The 14,594-nt window shown below is 33.1% G+C and overlaps 1 protein-coding gene across 1 annotated transcript in view; it reads left to right on the top strand.

The window, feature by feature from the left end:
* The window catches only part of LOC127726717 (uncharacterized), a 55,672-nt gene extending 47,568 nt beyond the window's left edge, over window positions 1–8,104 (top strand). Inside the window, exon 10 of the mRNA XM_052234190.1 lies at window positions 3,995–8,104. Within this exon, the coding sequence (XP_052090150.1) occupies window positions 3,995–5,259 (1,265 nt within the window). The 3' untranslated portion in view covers window positions 5,260–8,104. The remainder of the gene's footprint in view (window positions 1–3,994) is intronic.
* The last annotated feature ends 6,490 nt before the right edge of the window (window positions 8,105–14,594 follow it).

Here is a 14,594-nt window from a genome sequence, read left to right as displayed (position 1 = left end):
GCAATAAGCAAAACAGGACATGCTTAAATTAACCGTACGTTTCGATTAAAAATAATTCATCATAAATATTTAGACGATCGTTGTAAAGATCATAGCAATTCCTCTATCTTTATATTTGAAAGATGTTCCGCATGAGGAGAAAGCCACAAAATACGAAACATATGGATTCAAATCCGTCGCCACTATCTTTTTTTTTGCTAGACTAAGATTGCTTTTCCGGCGGCGGCAAATGTTAAGTTTTCTGCTTAAGTTGGTTTGATAGGAACTACTTGTGATAGATGATTGTTATTTGATGTACAGTTGCATTACTATCAGTACATATCAGTTTGACAACAATTTTGAGGCCTTTCCCACTAGGTCATGGTCCAGCCACTTTCAATTTTCAATGTTAACTGTTGGTATATTCTATAAAGTTACATAACTATCAGTACATATCAGTTTAACGTTTTCGATGCCCTGTCCCCTAGGTCATGGTACGGCGATCGTGAATTAATTCGCTATTGTCAATGTTAAGTTTTATGGTTAAGTTAGATTGATAGGAAATACAATGAACAAGGATATTTTCTATAAAGCTACATTTATGTCTATTATTCTCAGTTGTCGACCATTTACAGACCCTATCCACTAAATCATGGTCCAGCGACTGAATTAAAAAGCAATGTTGCTGTCTAGCAGATTGTCTTATTTTTTCTGAATTTAATATGTCTGACAACAGTTTATTTTTAAATCATATGGAGAGAAGATCTGAATGAATTTTGTATATAATGCCTTATATATGTTTAAATAACATTATTTTACATTGTGCTTGATTTCAGTTTCGTGGTTTCGTTCTTGTATAGGCTAAATGTAGGGTGTACATGTCCGACCGGTAGGTTTTAACGGACCGTGATTCATTGGTCAATGTTATGTTTTCATGGATATTTTTTTTTGTCTGATACTTTCTCAGCAATGCTTGTCATTTCTACTCGAGTATTGAACGGGTTCAAAAACCTTGACCTCATTTCCATGTTTCATTGGTCAATTTTTATTTTTCATGTATAATAAACTCGATCCATTGGCTTGGAGAGACACTTGTCAGTTTATTTTCGATTTATGAGTTTGAATGTCCCTCTGGTATTTTCGCCCCTCTTTTGTGATGTCTTCTATTTTTTTTTTTTTTTTATCAAATTAAGAAGTAAAGCACTCCGCTATATTACACCTTCCTGTATACAAAAAGGACTTTAATACTTGTAAAGACTTCTAAAGAATCTAGTGCAAGGTAAACATGTAAGCTAACCAAATTGATGTTTTTATGTAACTTTACGCGAAGAATAATACCGGGTTATAGAGGGTCGTCAAGTTGGTTACTTATTCCTTATTCCTTATTCGTTACCTATTAGTTACTTATTCCTTAATCGTTACCTATTCGTTACTTATTCCTCATTCGTTACCTATTCGTTACTTATTCCTTATTCCTTATTCCTTATTCGTTACTATTTCGATTTTAGTATGTTTCCCTCTTTTCGTGCTTTTCTTTCTTATCTCTGGTAATACTTCTTGGTTTGCAGAGGTGAAATTACAATTCTAGCGCTAATGTGCTCGTTTCAGCGCTCGACTGATACCCTGTTACTTATTCGTTCCTTATTCGCTTATAATATATGTGTTATATGTTGCACCTTTAAAATAATTCTTTTCATTTTTTTTTCTTGTCTCTGGTGTTAGCTATGGGATTTTTAGAGGTGAAACAAGCCTATTAGCGCGTATGTATTGTACCCGTTTCAGCGCTTTCTGTTACTTATTCGTTCCTAATTCGCTTGTAATGCGTGTTTTATAACAGTATAAGTTGCACCTTTTAAAATAAATTATTTTTAATTTTGTTTCTTGTCTCTGGTCTTAGCTGCGGGCTCTTAGAGGCGAAATAGCCCTGTTAGCGCGCATGTTCCCGTTTCAGCGCTCGACTGATATCCTGTTACTTATTCGTTCCTTATTCGCTAGTAATACGTTTGTTATACATTGCGCCTTTTAAAAAAATCTTTTCAATTGTTTTCTTGTCTCTGGTGTTAGCTATGGGTTCTTGGAGTTGAAATAACCATATGATCGCGTATGTACCCCTTTCAGCGCTCGACTGATACCAAGATTATACATATAGATAAAAAAAGTACTAAACGTGAAAAGGATTCGATTTAAAGTTCATTGTGCAGAAATTCCTCAGTGTTTGTGTTGTTTAACGGGGCCTCGCTGACCTTATGGTCTTTTAATAGTTGGTCTGAACTTATCCCTTAAGTTTTATGATCACCATCACTAACCGATATGATATGTCTGTGTCTCAACCCACTAGTGACATGTGTTTGCAGTCTTAGATCTTAAGATACCAGAATAGTCGTATAATCTGTAATTTTGCCGTTGTATCCTACTCTCGATTATGACATTTTTAGTTATATACAAGATGTGGAAGAAACTCATAAGTCAAGGACAATCTGACAACGCCATTGCAAAAAAAGGAAAAAGACCGAAAGTCAAACAGTAGTATTCAAAACACAAAATAGAAAAATAAAGACTGAGTTGAAGGAACCCAGCCAAGTTACCAGGAAGGGTTAAGAGGGTCTTTCATATATGGCCCTCATACATGCGTGTGGATTCGCAAGACGAGTGATTCAAACATGCATATCAGGAAACGTTTACCCTGTTGACGCACACGGTCTCTTTACTTTTTAAATTCATGCGGTTCCCTATGGGGTTTGTTTTGTACTTATAATAATCTTCTTAATCAATTTTGGAGAGTTTAATATGGGTGAACTAGTGCTGCCTTTAACACTGAAGTCATGAGTTTCAACCACACTTCGACAAAGCCCATTTGATACCGATCTTAATCTACAATTACACCCCAGTTGTTTTGTTATACTTCATAGTTTCTATTTCTGAAACAAGTGTAAATTGAATAGATCTATTGTTATGAATAACAATGGATTTTGAACAAATGGTGTGACGAGCGGGGTTCTGGAAACCCCTGCTTCTACATCTCGAAACCACAGTCCATTGTTATTCATTACAATAGAAATGGTTTTTTTTATGATATCATGAACATAAGCGATTACTTAAAGTGTTCACTACAAGTTTTTTCAAAACATATTAAAAAACATATTTCAGGAAAATTGTATAGCGAATAAAAATATTAATAATTTATTTTGAATAAAAAAAAATCATTTAAATACTCCTTTGCTTGAAGCTGCAATTGCAATCCCATATGGCAATGTCTTCAAGAACATACAAAAAGGCACTTTAATTCGAATTATACATTAACACATAAAGTTTACATTTGGACTAAGTCTTAATCATAAAATAAATATTAATGTTTGGATTGTTGAAGATAATGATGACACCCAGGGGCGGATACACCCATTTTAAGAGGGATGCCAACCAAGGATAAAAAAGGGGTTCAAGCCATATGTCCCGATTCAAAAGCATGTTCCAATTTACGGGGATTCCAATCCCCGGAATCCCCCACTCTTGGATTGCCCCCCCCCCCCGAAAAAAAACAGTGGATTCCTACATATACAATCTGTATTTTTGTATGTCAAGTGTGTACAGTCGTCAACTTTCTAATCAAGACACACCTATCCCTCAGTATGTTCGAAATGAATGTTTGTTTAATGTTGAGAAGAGGTGGGGGATATAAAACCGTAACATGTAAAATACATTTATGATTACTTTCATTTAACTCATACATGTAAGTACTTTGGGTTATAAATATTGCGTTATCTTCAGTCTCTTCTGCCAAATCCAACGCCTGACTCAAAATGTATTATAATAGTTTTTTGTCGTCATAAGATTTTTGTTATTTATATTAATAGAAAAACAAAGGATAATACTCTTTTATTCTGTCGTCTAAAACATATACTATAACCAACGCATAGAAATTTATCACCAAACGTTGTCTACTGTTACAATATTGGCTATACTTGACCTTTTTTGACAGTATCTATAAACCAAACTGTTCATTATTATTATTTTTAAGACCGGGAAGATGAGCTTAGAATCGTTTTGATTGGAAGAACAGGCGACGGAAAGAGTGCAACAGGAAATACAATTCTTGGTAAAAAAAAATTTCATTCAAATTGGTCAGCTTCATCTGTAACAAAGAGCTGCTCGCAAGGTATGGCATTACTAAATGGGAGGCGCATCAACGTTCTGGACACCCCAGGTCTTTTTGATACAAATATGCCCACAGAAAAGGTTCAAAATGAAATAAGCAAATTTATAGCTCTAACTGCACCTGGTCCTCATGCAGTTGTTATTGTGATGCAGCAGGGAAGATTTACCCCTGAATTAAAGAAAATGTTGGATCACTTCGTCGATCATTTTGGAGAAGAATTGCTGAGGTATGCAGTAATTGTCTTTACGCATTGGGAAGCTAAGAGCGATAACAATATTGTCTTAGAGGAATTCATTGGCACTGCACCTATTGACATGAAAGCGTTTGTCGCAAGATGTGGAAAACGATGCTTAGGATTAGATAATAAAGGTACTCGAAGCTACAGACAAAGAAAGGTTGCAGAACTTATCCAAATGGTTAATAAGGTCGTAGCCACCAATGGTGGGACATGCTACAGTAATGAAATGTACGAAAGGGCAACCCAAGAATTGCTAGCCGATATGCAAAAGAGAGAAGCTGCGTATCAAGAAGAGAAAGAAAGAGCTAGACAAAGGATTATCCTTGAAGTGTCCGAAAAATACGAGAAGTTGTTAACAGATTACCAATATAAAATCAATGATCTGGAAAAGGCCAGAGAAGAACAAAAAAAGGATATGATGCAAATGAATGAAAATTTAGATAGTGTTAAGGATGAAATAGAACGATATAAAATTCAAATAGAAGAGAAAAAAAAGGAACAAGTTATAGCCAAAACCGAAAACGAGGAGAACATTCGCAAGCTGGAACTAAAGATAGATCAAGTAAATACGGATATGCATCAGGCCAAAGAAATAGATGACAGTAAACAAAAGCAACTTGATGGCCTTATGAAGGAAAGGGATGCACTAAAAAAAAACTCTCAAAAGAATGATGGAGAAATTGAAGAGTTGAAAAGGAAAGTGGAACAATTGGATATAAAAGCAACTGCCGCAGAAAAAACCAAAGATGAAATAAAAAAAACATTAGAAATTGCAAAAAATGCTAGGGAACAATTGAAAAATGAGAATAAAAAATTATTGGAAAAACTCGAAGAAGAAGCGAGGTTAGGTTTGTACCAAAGAATAAAGCGATGGATAATTGGTTCTTAAGATGCCAATGAAAAGAAAAGCTTATTTAAGATATGTACATTAACAGTCCGTCCTCTTTAATAATATCGATCGCATAAAACGAAGCCATATGACACACTAACCTTTGTTTTCCTGATGTTTTCTCTACTTTTTTTTCTACTTTTTATTTTTTATTTATTTTTTTTTACTTTCTTTCATTTATTATGACGAAATATTTAGTATTCGTATAAAAGAACAATATGCGACACGGATATTCATAAATGAAATATGTTACACAGAATGGGTATACACAAGTAAAATATCATGCATTTAACATAAAAAAATGCTATATCCTTTCATGCAAAGCCGAATTGAAACCTTAAACCGACGACAAACGATTGATTCAATGACAAAATTATCAATGAATAAATCGGGGTAAAAGCATAAAATTGCACAAGTTAATTTGCGTTTTTTTTTAATTTTAACAGCTTTTTAATAAACACATAACATATCAATAGAAAACTAATACTATATCAATGCGTGTATACAACGTTTAAAAACTGATGTTCTGTTCTTAATCTCATCATCTTACATTGCACTATGAAAACTGAAAAACATTTCATGTTATCTAAATAGTCCATAATACCTGTATGTTTGACTATTCTATAATGTTGTAAGCTTTGTAGGCAATTATTTTCATTCAAATTAGGTTAAGTATTGTAAAGTCATTAACCTCGGGTTTTTTTTACAAGAGTTTAGTATGTTTGTTATTTTAAATTTTTTTCTATCATTTAGTCGTTGCATTGAAAATTAATTTATGAGCATGTTTTAGTTTTCAAATTATTGCATAAAAAATTTTCTCATTTTCCATGATTGCACAAAATACTTCTTGTCAAAATATTATAGTACAGTTATATCAGTGACACACATCAGTCCATATATGTTTGCCTATCGCGAATCAATAGATTATACTAAAAAAGACATATGTCTTACAAGACTAGACAAATGAATTTGTTCTTGTCCTAATCATAATTTCTAATAGTGTGTAATCACTTCTGTAAATACGCGTCCAAATCTTTAGAAATCCGTTGTAGGGCATCTCGCAGCACATGTTAACTTGGACAAGGCGCTCTTGGAGATGTTTGTGTCTTTTTCATTTATTTTACATGCGTAATCGTTATTTTTCTTACATCACAAAATTCATTACGAGATTTTAAATGAAAAGGTAATTACAATGAGGGAAGATCGAACCTGATTTATATTCACGTATTTTACTTTCGTCCTGAGAATGTTAACTGAAAAGTTTGCAGATTAAAATAAGTCAATAATTACAGACAATATTACAATCATTATTGTAATTCTGCAAGAGTAATGCACTTTTATATTGTGCAAACTTTAGTAAACATCTTTATCATACTCTTCATTCCACTAGTAGCAAAGGAGAAGGGGCAATAAGGCCCTTATTTGGCCCAAATATTTCTGCAAATTTAAAAGTTATCATACATATTCTTAAATTTGTCCTAACTAGACTAAGGTACAAGGTATTCAGAAAATGAAAACAAATTTTACATTTAACGAGTTACCACGGCAACACACTATGATGCAATTTGTATATTTTGTAAAATTTCTTGATTTTCCTGGTTTTTTAACAAATTTTAAGTATATTTTAGATTGGCAAAGTATGTGCGCATCCAAGAAACAAATTTATATTAAGTGAGATTATGTCAATAGTTATAATAAAGCTTCTCTTAAATTTGTTGTTGTTTCTTGGCTGCGCCAAATGTTTTCATAATGAGAATAACGATAGAAAACTGCATAAATTCTGTTTTTTTTTTTATCGTTTTCATGAAAACGGTACATATTATGACGTAATTGTGACGTCATCAGATAGAAAATCTTATATTTTTCATTTATATTTCTTAACTCTATGCATTTCCAAACATTATGTGCTAATTTAGGATAGTTTTCAAACATTTTATTTTCTTGGGCCAAAAACGGGCTTAAATGCCCCTTCTCCTTTGTAGTATGAAACGGCTTAGTCTGTATTGACGTCTTTCGCCGCTCTCTAGTTGGATTATTCTCAAGATAATAATAAACAACGTTTAAAGATGTCAGATTTTGTCATAACGTTTTTAGATCTGTTCGGGTTACCCTCATTATATTAGGAGTTACCTGCTTTAGGTTTATTATTAGTTTACCCAAAGTATGAGTAAAATATAAATAAACACATGTATATAGTCAGGGGCGGATGTAGCCATTTTCAAAACGGGGGGAAAAGGGGGGGGGTATGGAAGGTGTCAACCTAAGATAAAGATGGGGATTCCAACCATGTGTCCCCATGTAAAAGCATTGATCGTCAAAAAAGGGGTTCCAACCCCCGGACCCCCCCTCCCTTGGATCCACCACTGTATAGTTAGCAATAAACATTTACTTACTATAACGATTAACGTATTACGAAATATTTTTAACACCTAATCTAAATGCTTGATTTAGCGATACGTATTTCCTGTTGATCTGTGATAAAATTTATTGTGCACATTTTTTATAGGATGTTTATCTATGACGAGGCGAAAATTCACTTTACTAACGATTTTAAAAAAAATTGGAAATACGCTGTCGATACACAGGACAAAAAAAATGTTAGTTATGATTAATAATAGCATTGCTAGTTAAACATAGTTAAACAATTTATATACATAATCGTCAATCATTTCATTAATTTTCAGTCGCTTGAAAAAAGGAAAGAAATATTTCCATCACTCACTTTTCTTTCAGTCTTTTTAATTTGTTTCTAATAAACTTCTTAGAATCAATAGGTACTGGGTTAGATTCATTTTCCCCGACTAGAAATGTGTATATTTTTGTCATTAAATTCATTTAGCTTTAATATGTGGTATATTTATTAGTGATTTTAATGAAAATCTGATTGTTTGCCATCCTTATAATAATATCATTACATTATGTTCCATTTTTCCTGTTGGGAAAATTGCTTTTGTAAAACAGAGGCGAAGGATATCAAACATGGCATTGTATGTTGATAGGTTTATACTAGTCCAAATAATTATGACGTCTTGAAAGGCTATTTTAATTTTTTTTCTGTGACGCCTTCCTACGACGTCATAACGCTGAAGCCATTTTTTCCGTCTGGACTTTGAGAGAGAATTTTGAGGGGAACTTTGAGACCCAATTTTGGCATGAAATCTTCATTAACGGTTAAAACTGTTTCAAAGATTCAAAGTCTCGCCTGTTTTGTGCTTTTTGGTGCAAAATATTTCCAGAAATATACAACAGAAATGATAAAATAAGACACGATTCCATTTAAGGTGGGCAAATATCTATTTTGATTTCAAAATGGTTTCCCAGAATTTCCAATATACGTCACTTCCAGCGGATATAAAATATCAAAATCGGTTAAATTTAATGGACCCGAATTTCCGGAACGTTCGATTTATATTATCCGGAAATTCGAATCTGCCAAATTTTACCGAGTTTGATATTTTATATTCGCCGGAAGTGACGTATCTTGGAAATTCTGGGAAACCATTTTGAAATCAAAATAAATATTTGCCCACCTCAAATGGAATCGTATCGTATTTTATCATTTTTTTTTGGGGATATTTCTGGAAATATTTTGCACCAATAAGCACAAAAAGGGTGAGACTTTGAATCTTTGCAAAAAATATAACCGTTAATGAAGATTTCATGCCAAAATTGGGTCTCAAAGTTCCCCCCAAAATTCTCTCTCAAAGTCCAGACGGAAAAAAAAGCTTCAGCGTTATGATGTCGTAGGAAGGCGTCACAGAAAAAAAAAATTAAAATAGCCTTTCAAGACGGCATAATTATTTGGACTAGGTTTATACCTGTAAAATTTGGTTAAAATATTTTACATTAATCGACAGACTTGGGATGAACAAAATGAATTTCACCAATGCTAGAAAGGGGTATCCGTTTGGTTGGGCGGGATGTAAAAATTCGCATCACTTCTTAATGGGAACATCGAATCAAATTGCTCGTGATGCCAACGTATATTTGTGTTCCCGTCAACAGAAGATCCCTGTAATCTTTGTAATAAACAATGTCATAATAATGTGCCATAATGTTTACAAATCGATGTCAATACGGCAGTTCCGGGATACGGTTTTTAGTTGAAACTGTCATGTGACTTCCATCACCACGTGACAAAAATGTAGGCATCGTCACTTCCAACAAATGTTGAGCAAATGGGTGAAAAGTTTGATTTTATACTGCACAAAATATTTGGGAAATTGAAATCTAATAAGATGATCACCCTCCCTCAGTCGTACGGTAATCAAGATTACTTGTGGAACATAAATTAGTTCCATACTACTCTACAGAATGACGATTCTCAAAGTGCTGGAAACTTTTACATAGAGCAGGGATACAGGTGCGCCTTCTATCTGGTAAATGACGTCAAAAAGGCGTGCGAAATTGACGATCTTTTCCGGTGAAAGACATGATTCCAGATATGACGTTAAATATAATAGAATTTTATGCAACTGTCATACAAGTGAGAGGTTAAGCTAGCCATAAAACAAGGCTTAATCCACCGTTTTCTACATAAGACTAGACAAAGTGATGCCCCCGCATTCCACTCTTTCTTTGAGATATTATTGTGTCTGGGAGACACAAATGATACCCCCGGAGATGCAAAGTTTTATTTTGAAATACACAAAGTTGAAAAAAAAATTAAAAAGATGACAAAGTTTAACTATCTCACAAAAGAGCAATTATTAATAAAAATCAAAACCCTGACCACATGCTCACCTTCAATATATTTACACACAGCCAGCAAAGTAGAAACTTCCTAGCATTTAAACTGTAGGAGAAGTTATCCGGAAACGCTATGCACCTCTTATGCAAGTATATACTCCAAAAATGACAAAGTTCAACTATCTCCCAGAAGAGCAAATATTAATAAAGATCAAAACCCTGACCACATGCACACATTCAATATATGTTTAAACAGCCAGCAAAGTGAAAACCTCTTAGCATTCAAACTGTAGGATGAGTTATTCGGAAACGCTTTGCACATCTTATGCAAGTATATATTCCAAAAAATTACAAAGTTCAACTATCTCCCAAAAGAGCAACTATTATTAAAAACTCAAACCCTGACCACATGCACACATGCACACATCTTCAATATATGTACAAAAAGCCAGCAAAGTGAAAACTTCCTAGCATTCAAACTGTAGGAGGAGTTATCTGGAATAATTATATAACCATAATGGGAAATACGGACGGACGGACCGACGGACAGGGGTAAAACAATATGCCCCCCCAACTTTTATTTGCAAGGGCATAAAAATGCCTATACCAAGTCAGGAATATGAAAGTTGTTATCCATTCGTTTGATGTGTTTGAGCTTTTGATTTTACCATTTGATTAGGGACTTTCCGTTTTAAATTTTCCTCGGAGTTCGTTTTTTTTGTGATTTGACTTTTTTATAATATACCTTCCTGCGGGAACAGATTATTGATATTCTATACTCCCTTATTCCAGCCGAAATTATATTACAGATGTATACACTTGGAACTTATATTATGAAGGCACTTCTATTTCATGACATTGTATAAGGAGAGTGGCACACTTTCTGCATGTACGTTAGGAGCTCTTTCGCTGGTCCGTTGAACGGCTGTTGAAAGGCAACATTATTTTGCCTATCAAATATAACCACGTTTCTAGTGGAGGTCAACATCTGTCCTATATCAAAATATGCAAAAGGATGCAAAACGTTAACGCAGTATTCTCGAAAATAGAGACAAAGGATACCAAAGTTATGTATGATAAAGACGAAAGATACCAATGAGACAATCAAACTTTTAAGCATCGGAATTGATGAAAAAAAGGATTTTATTTCCAATAGAATTCGTACATCAATTACATTTTCTTTTACCTATTTTCAAGTTACAATATCTCCCCTTATCAATGTTGAGGTTATGTGCTTACTCTTAATTTAGTTAACATTCAATCTTCTTTTATTTTCAATACCAAACGTAAATCTTTTTCAAATCTTTTTATCCAAATGTTTATGAAGTAATAATACAAACACAAGTTACTTTTCTGCATTAAAGTATCTAGATTATAATAACCGGTTCGTTTATCAGAACGATTAATAAGAATTTGAAAGTCCTAATTAAGTTTACTATTTTTGCAAATTCAGGGTGGAAATAATGGCTCTTGTAATACCCATGGATACGTCCTCTTTTCCTAAGATAATGTAAATATATAACTGTTTTGTAGACAGAAAAATAGACTATTAGTGGAGTGACAAATCAAGAAAAGGTGCTTATTTTACGACTTTAATGGATAGGCAAAAATGCAGACTGAAAAGGATTTTTTGCAAAACTTATACATTAATCTTACTTTTTTACCCGGTCGTAGCCATTTCCTATGGTGCAGTTTATTTATAAAATGGAAATAAAACGACATGGTAATTTTTTCATTCAAAATGCAACTCGGCAAACTATTTTACTTTTGTTTCTTTTTATAGTCATCAAATAAATATGAGAATGGAAATGGGGAATGTGTCAAAGAGACAACAACCCGACCATAGAGCAGACAACAGTCGAAGGCCACCAATGGGTCTTCAATGCAGCGAGAAACTCCCGCACCCGAAGGCGTCCTTCAGCTGGCCCCTAATCAAATATGTATACTAGTTCAGTGATAATGAACGTCATACTAAACTCCAAATTATACACAGGAAACTAAAATTAAAAATGATACAAGACTAACAAACTCTTTATTTGGCATTTTATGGAGAGTTTAAGTACTAATTTATATTGTAAATCTATAATTTCCGCTTGCAACCAGTATATAATTTAAACAATAACAAAACAAATTTCGATTCTTTCTTTAGAAACCGTGTAAAAAACAGAAATATATTTTTTAAATGTACATGTAATGTACAAAATTTCAATTGTAAACAATTTCCTGTTTTGCCTTTGCCTTTTTCTTGTTGCCCAACTGAAATTTCCTAAAAATGGGCATTTGGTGTTTACATCTTTTTTTATGATTGACTTGAAAGTGAACTGATACGGGTTATGTTCTTCTCATATATTTTATGATGGTATGATACAAAACATCTAACGGGAGGGATTGTGCTTGATTTTCATATGATGAAGACATAATCTTTCAATCAGTTTAATTGAGGTCTGGAGCTGGCATGTCAGTAACTGCTAGTAGTCCTTTGTTCCTTTATGTGTCATTGTCATTTTTATTAGTTTCTTTTGTTACTTATTCTGACATCGGACTCGGACTTCTTTTAAACTGAGTTTTACTGTGCGTATTGCTGTGTGTTTCTTTATTCTACATTGGCTAGAGGTATAGGGGGAGGATTGAGATCTCACAAAACATATTTAACATTATCAAAGTCAAGAGCCTCTGGCCTTTGTTAGTCTTGTATGTTTTTTAATTTTAGTTCATTTATATGTTTTGGAGTTTAGTATGACGTCCATTTTCACTGAACAAGTACACATTTTTATTTAGGGGCCAGCTGAGGCCAACCTCCGGGTGCGGGATTTTCTCGCTCCATTGAAGACCTATTGGTGGACTTCGGCTGTTATATGCTCTTTGGTCGGGTTTGTTGTCTCTTTGACATTTACCCCCTTTTCATTTTCAATTTTTATTTTTCATGCAGCATGGAAATTGCAGTTGTAAGTGTCAAATGAAAGTCTGCAGAATTAATGAGTCGGAACATCAATAATAAACACGATCTATATCTATTTAGAACTGATTAAAATATATTTAAGTCCGATTTTTGTGTAATTTAAGTGCGTAGTGTCAGGGTAACTCATTTCAAATCATTGTTTTTCATCTTTTCTGATTGCCTTGATATCTGCAAAAGGAATTATTTTAGAATGTTGAGGTGATAACTCTAACTCGAAAAATCACAGCTTTATTATTATTGTTGTATTTTGTTCTGGAAACTAAATTCAATCGGTGTACATGAAGTTCATCTCCATCCTGTTACCGACACTAAATCAACCGTTAAGTTTTTTCTTTTTTTTCTCTATAATATATATAACTATTCAGCGATGATTTCAAAAGTACGAAGCATCCTAGAACACAGCACGTTTCTTGCATAGTAGTGTAGAGAACAGAAAGTTATGACATTATGTGAAAAATTTAAGTGGGTACCCTTATATCATGTCTATGCTGTTATCAACAAATTTATGAATGACAACACTATCGAAGTACTTGTAAAAAGTGCAATTACGTGTTTGGAACCAAAATCACAGCAGAAAAACATTACTGCTGCATCGGATGGAGTAGTTATTTCACAATTGTTACAGCATTCATAAATGAAGAAATTTGTCTATCCTGTTATGTCTATCTATAGTTACAGTAAAAGAGATAAACAATATTTGACTGAAACGTCTTTAAACAAGTATTCAATTACATAAAATTTTGCACATAATGAAATCATTTTTAAAGGTTACAACGTCTTAAGGGCATACGATACAGTTTTGATCCCACGGTTATTTTTTTTGACAAAAATCTACATACAAGCTATTTTTAACCTTTAGATAATTCAAATATGTAATAAAAATTTACCTTCATTTCTACTTTTAAAGATGAATAAGGTCAAAATTTTAGACATTTACTCAAAATGTCGGTTTCTTGAACATTTCTATCCTTTGATCAGACGAACCTAACATATTTTGTTTCAAAAGATAATCACAATTTGGTATGTCTTTACATAAGTATACCCTTAGCTTGTGTAACAATTCTTTAGAAATAATTTATTTTCATTTTATTTTTTCCTCATTTTGGAAAAAAAGGCATTTTTAGCTGTATATTTATCAGTGAGAAAAAAAAATCGTCGGTGATTTCTTCACAAAAATTGGTTCACATATCCATCATACATAATCAAACCAAATGTCATGTTAAGGTAACATATACCGAATGGCATATCTACCGATTTCTACAATTTTAAGCACACTGGTACCTTCAATCGAGTTACATCAGAATATGAAATAAAATATAGGGGTCACCATTTTTTTTGTTTGTAATTTTAATAATAAAACGTAAATCTGGCGACAAATTTACTTAGATATGTAGGGGAAATACCTTTTTAAACTAACATTCAAAGCAAAATTTCATCGGGAAACAGCGTGCATCATTGATAAGAATTTAATACAAAAAAAAAACCAAAACAAGCACGAATAAAAATCGTACAAAATAATGCTTACTTGTCAATAAAAACAGAACATTTAAAAGTATATATTTAAACGTAAAGAATGAGAAGAAGAATAGGAGGAAGACGACGAAGCAATCAATGTCAAATAACGTATTGCATCTAAACCCTCGACAAGCTCTCTATGGAAAGTTACTTTTTAAATACGTTTTATAAA

The sequence above is a fragment of the Mytilus californianus genome, unplaced genomic scaffold (assembly GCF_021869535.1).
Source record: "Mytilus californianus isolate M0D057914Y unplaced genomic scaffold, xbMytCali1.0.p SCAF_18, whole genome shotgun sequence".
Taxonomy (NCBI): domain Eukaryota; kingdom Metazoa; phylum Mollusca; class Bivalvia; order Mytilida; family Mytilidae; genus Mytilus; species Mytilus californianus.
This window is presented reverse-complemented; position numbering and strand designations above follow the sequence as displayed.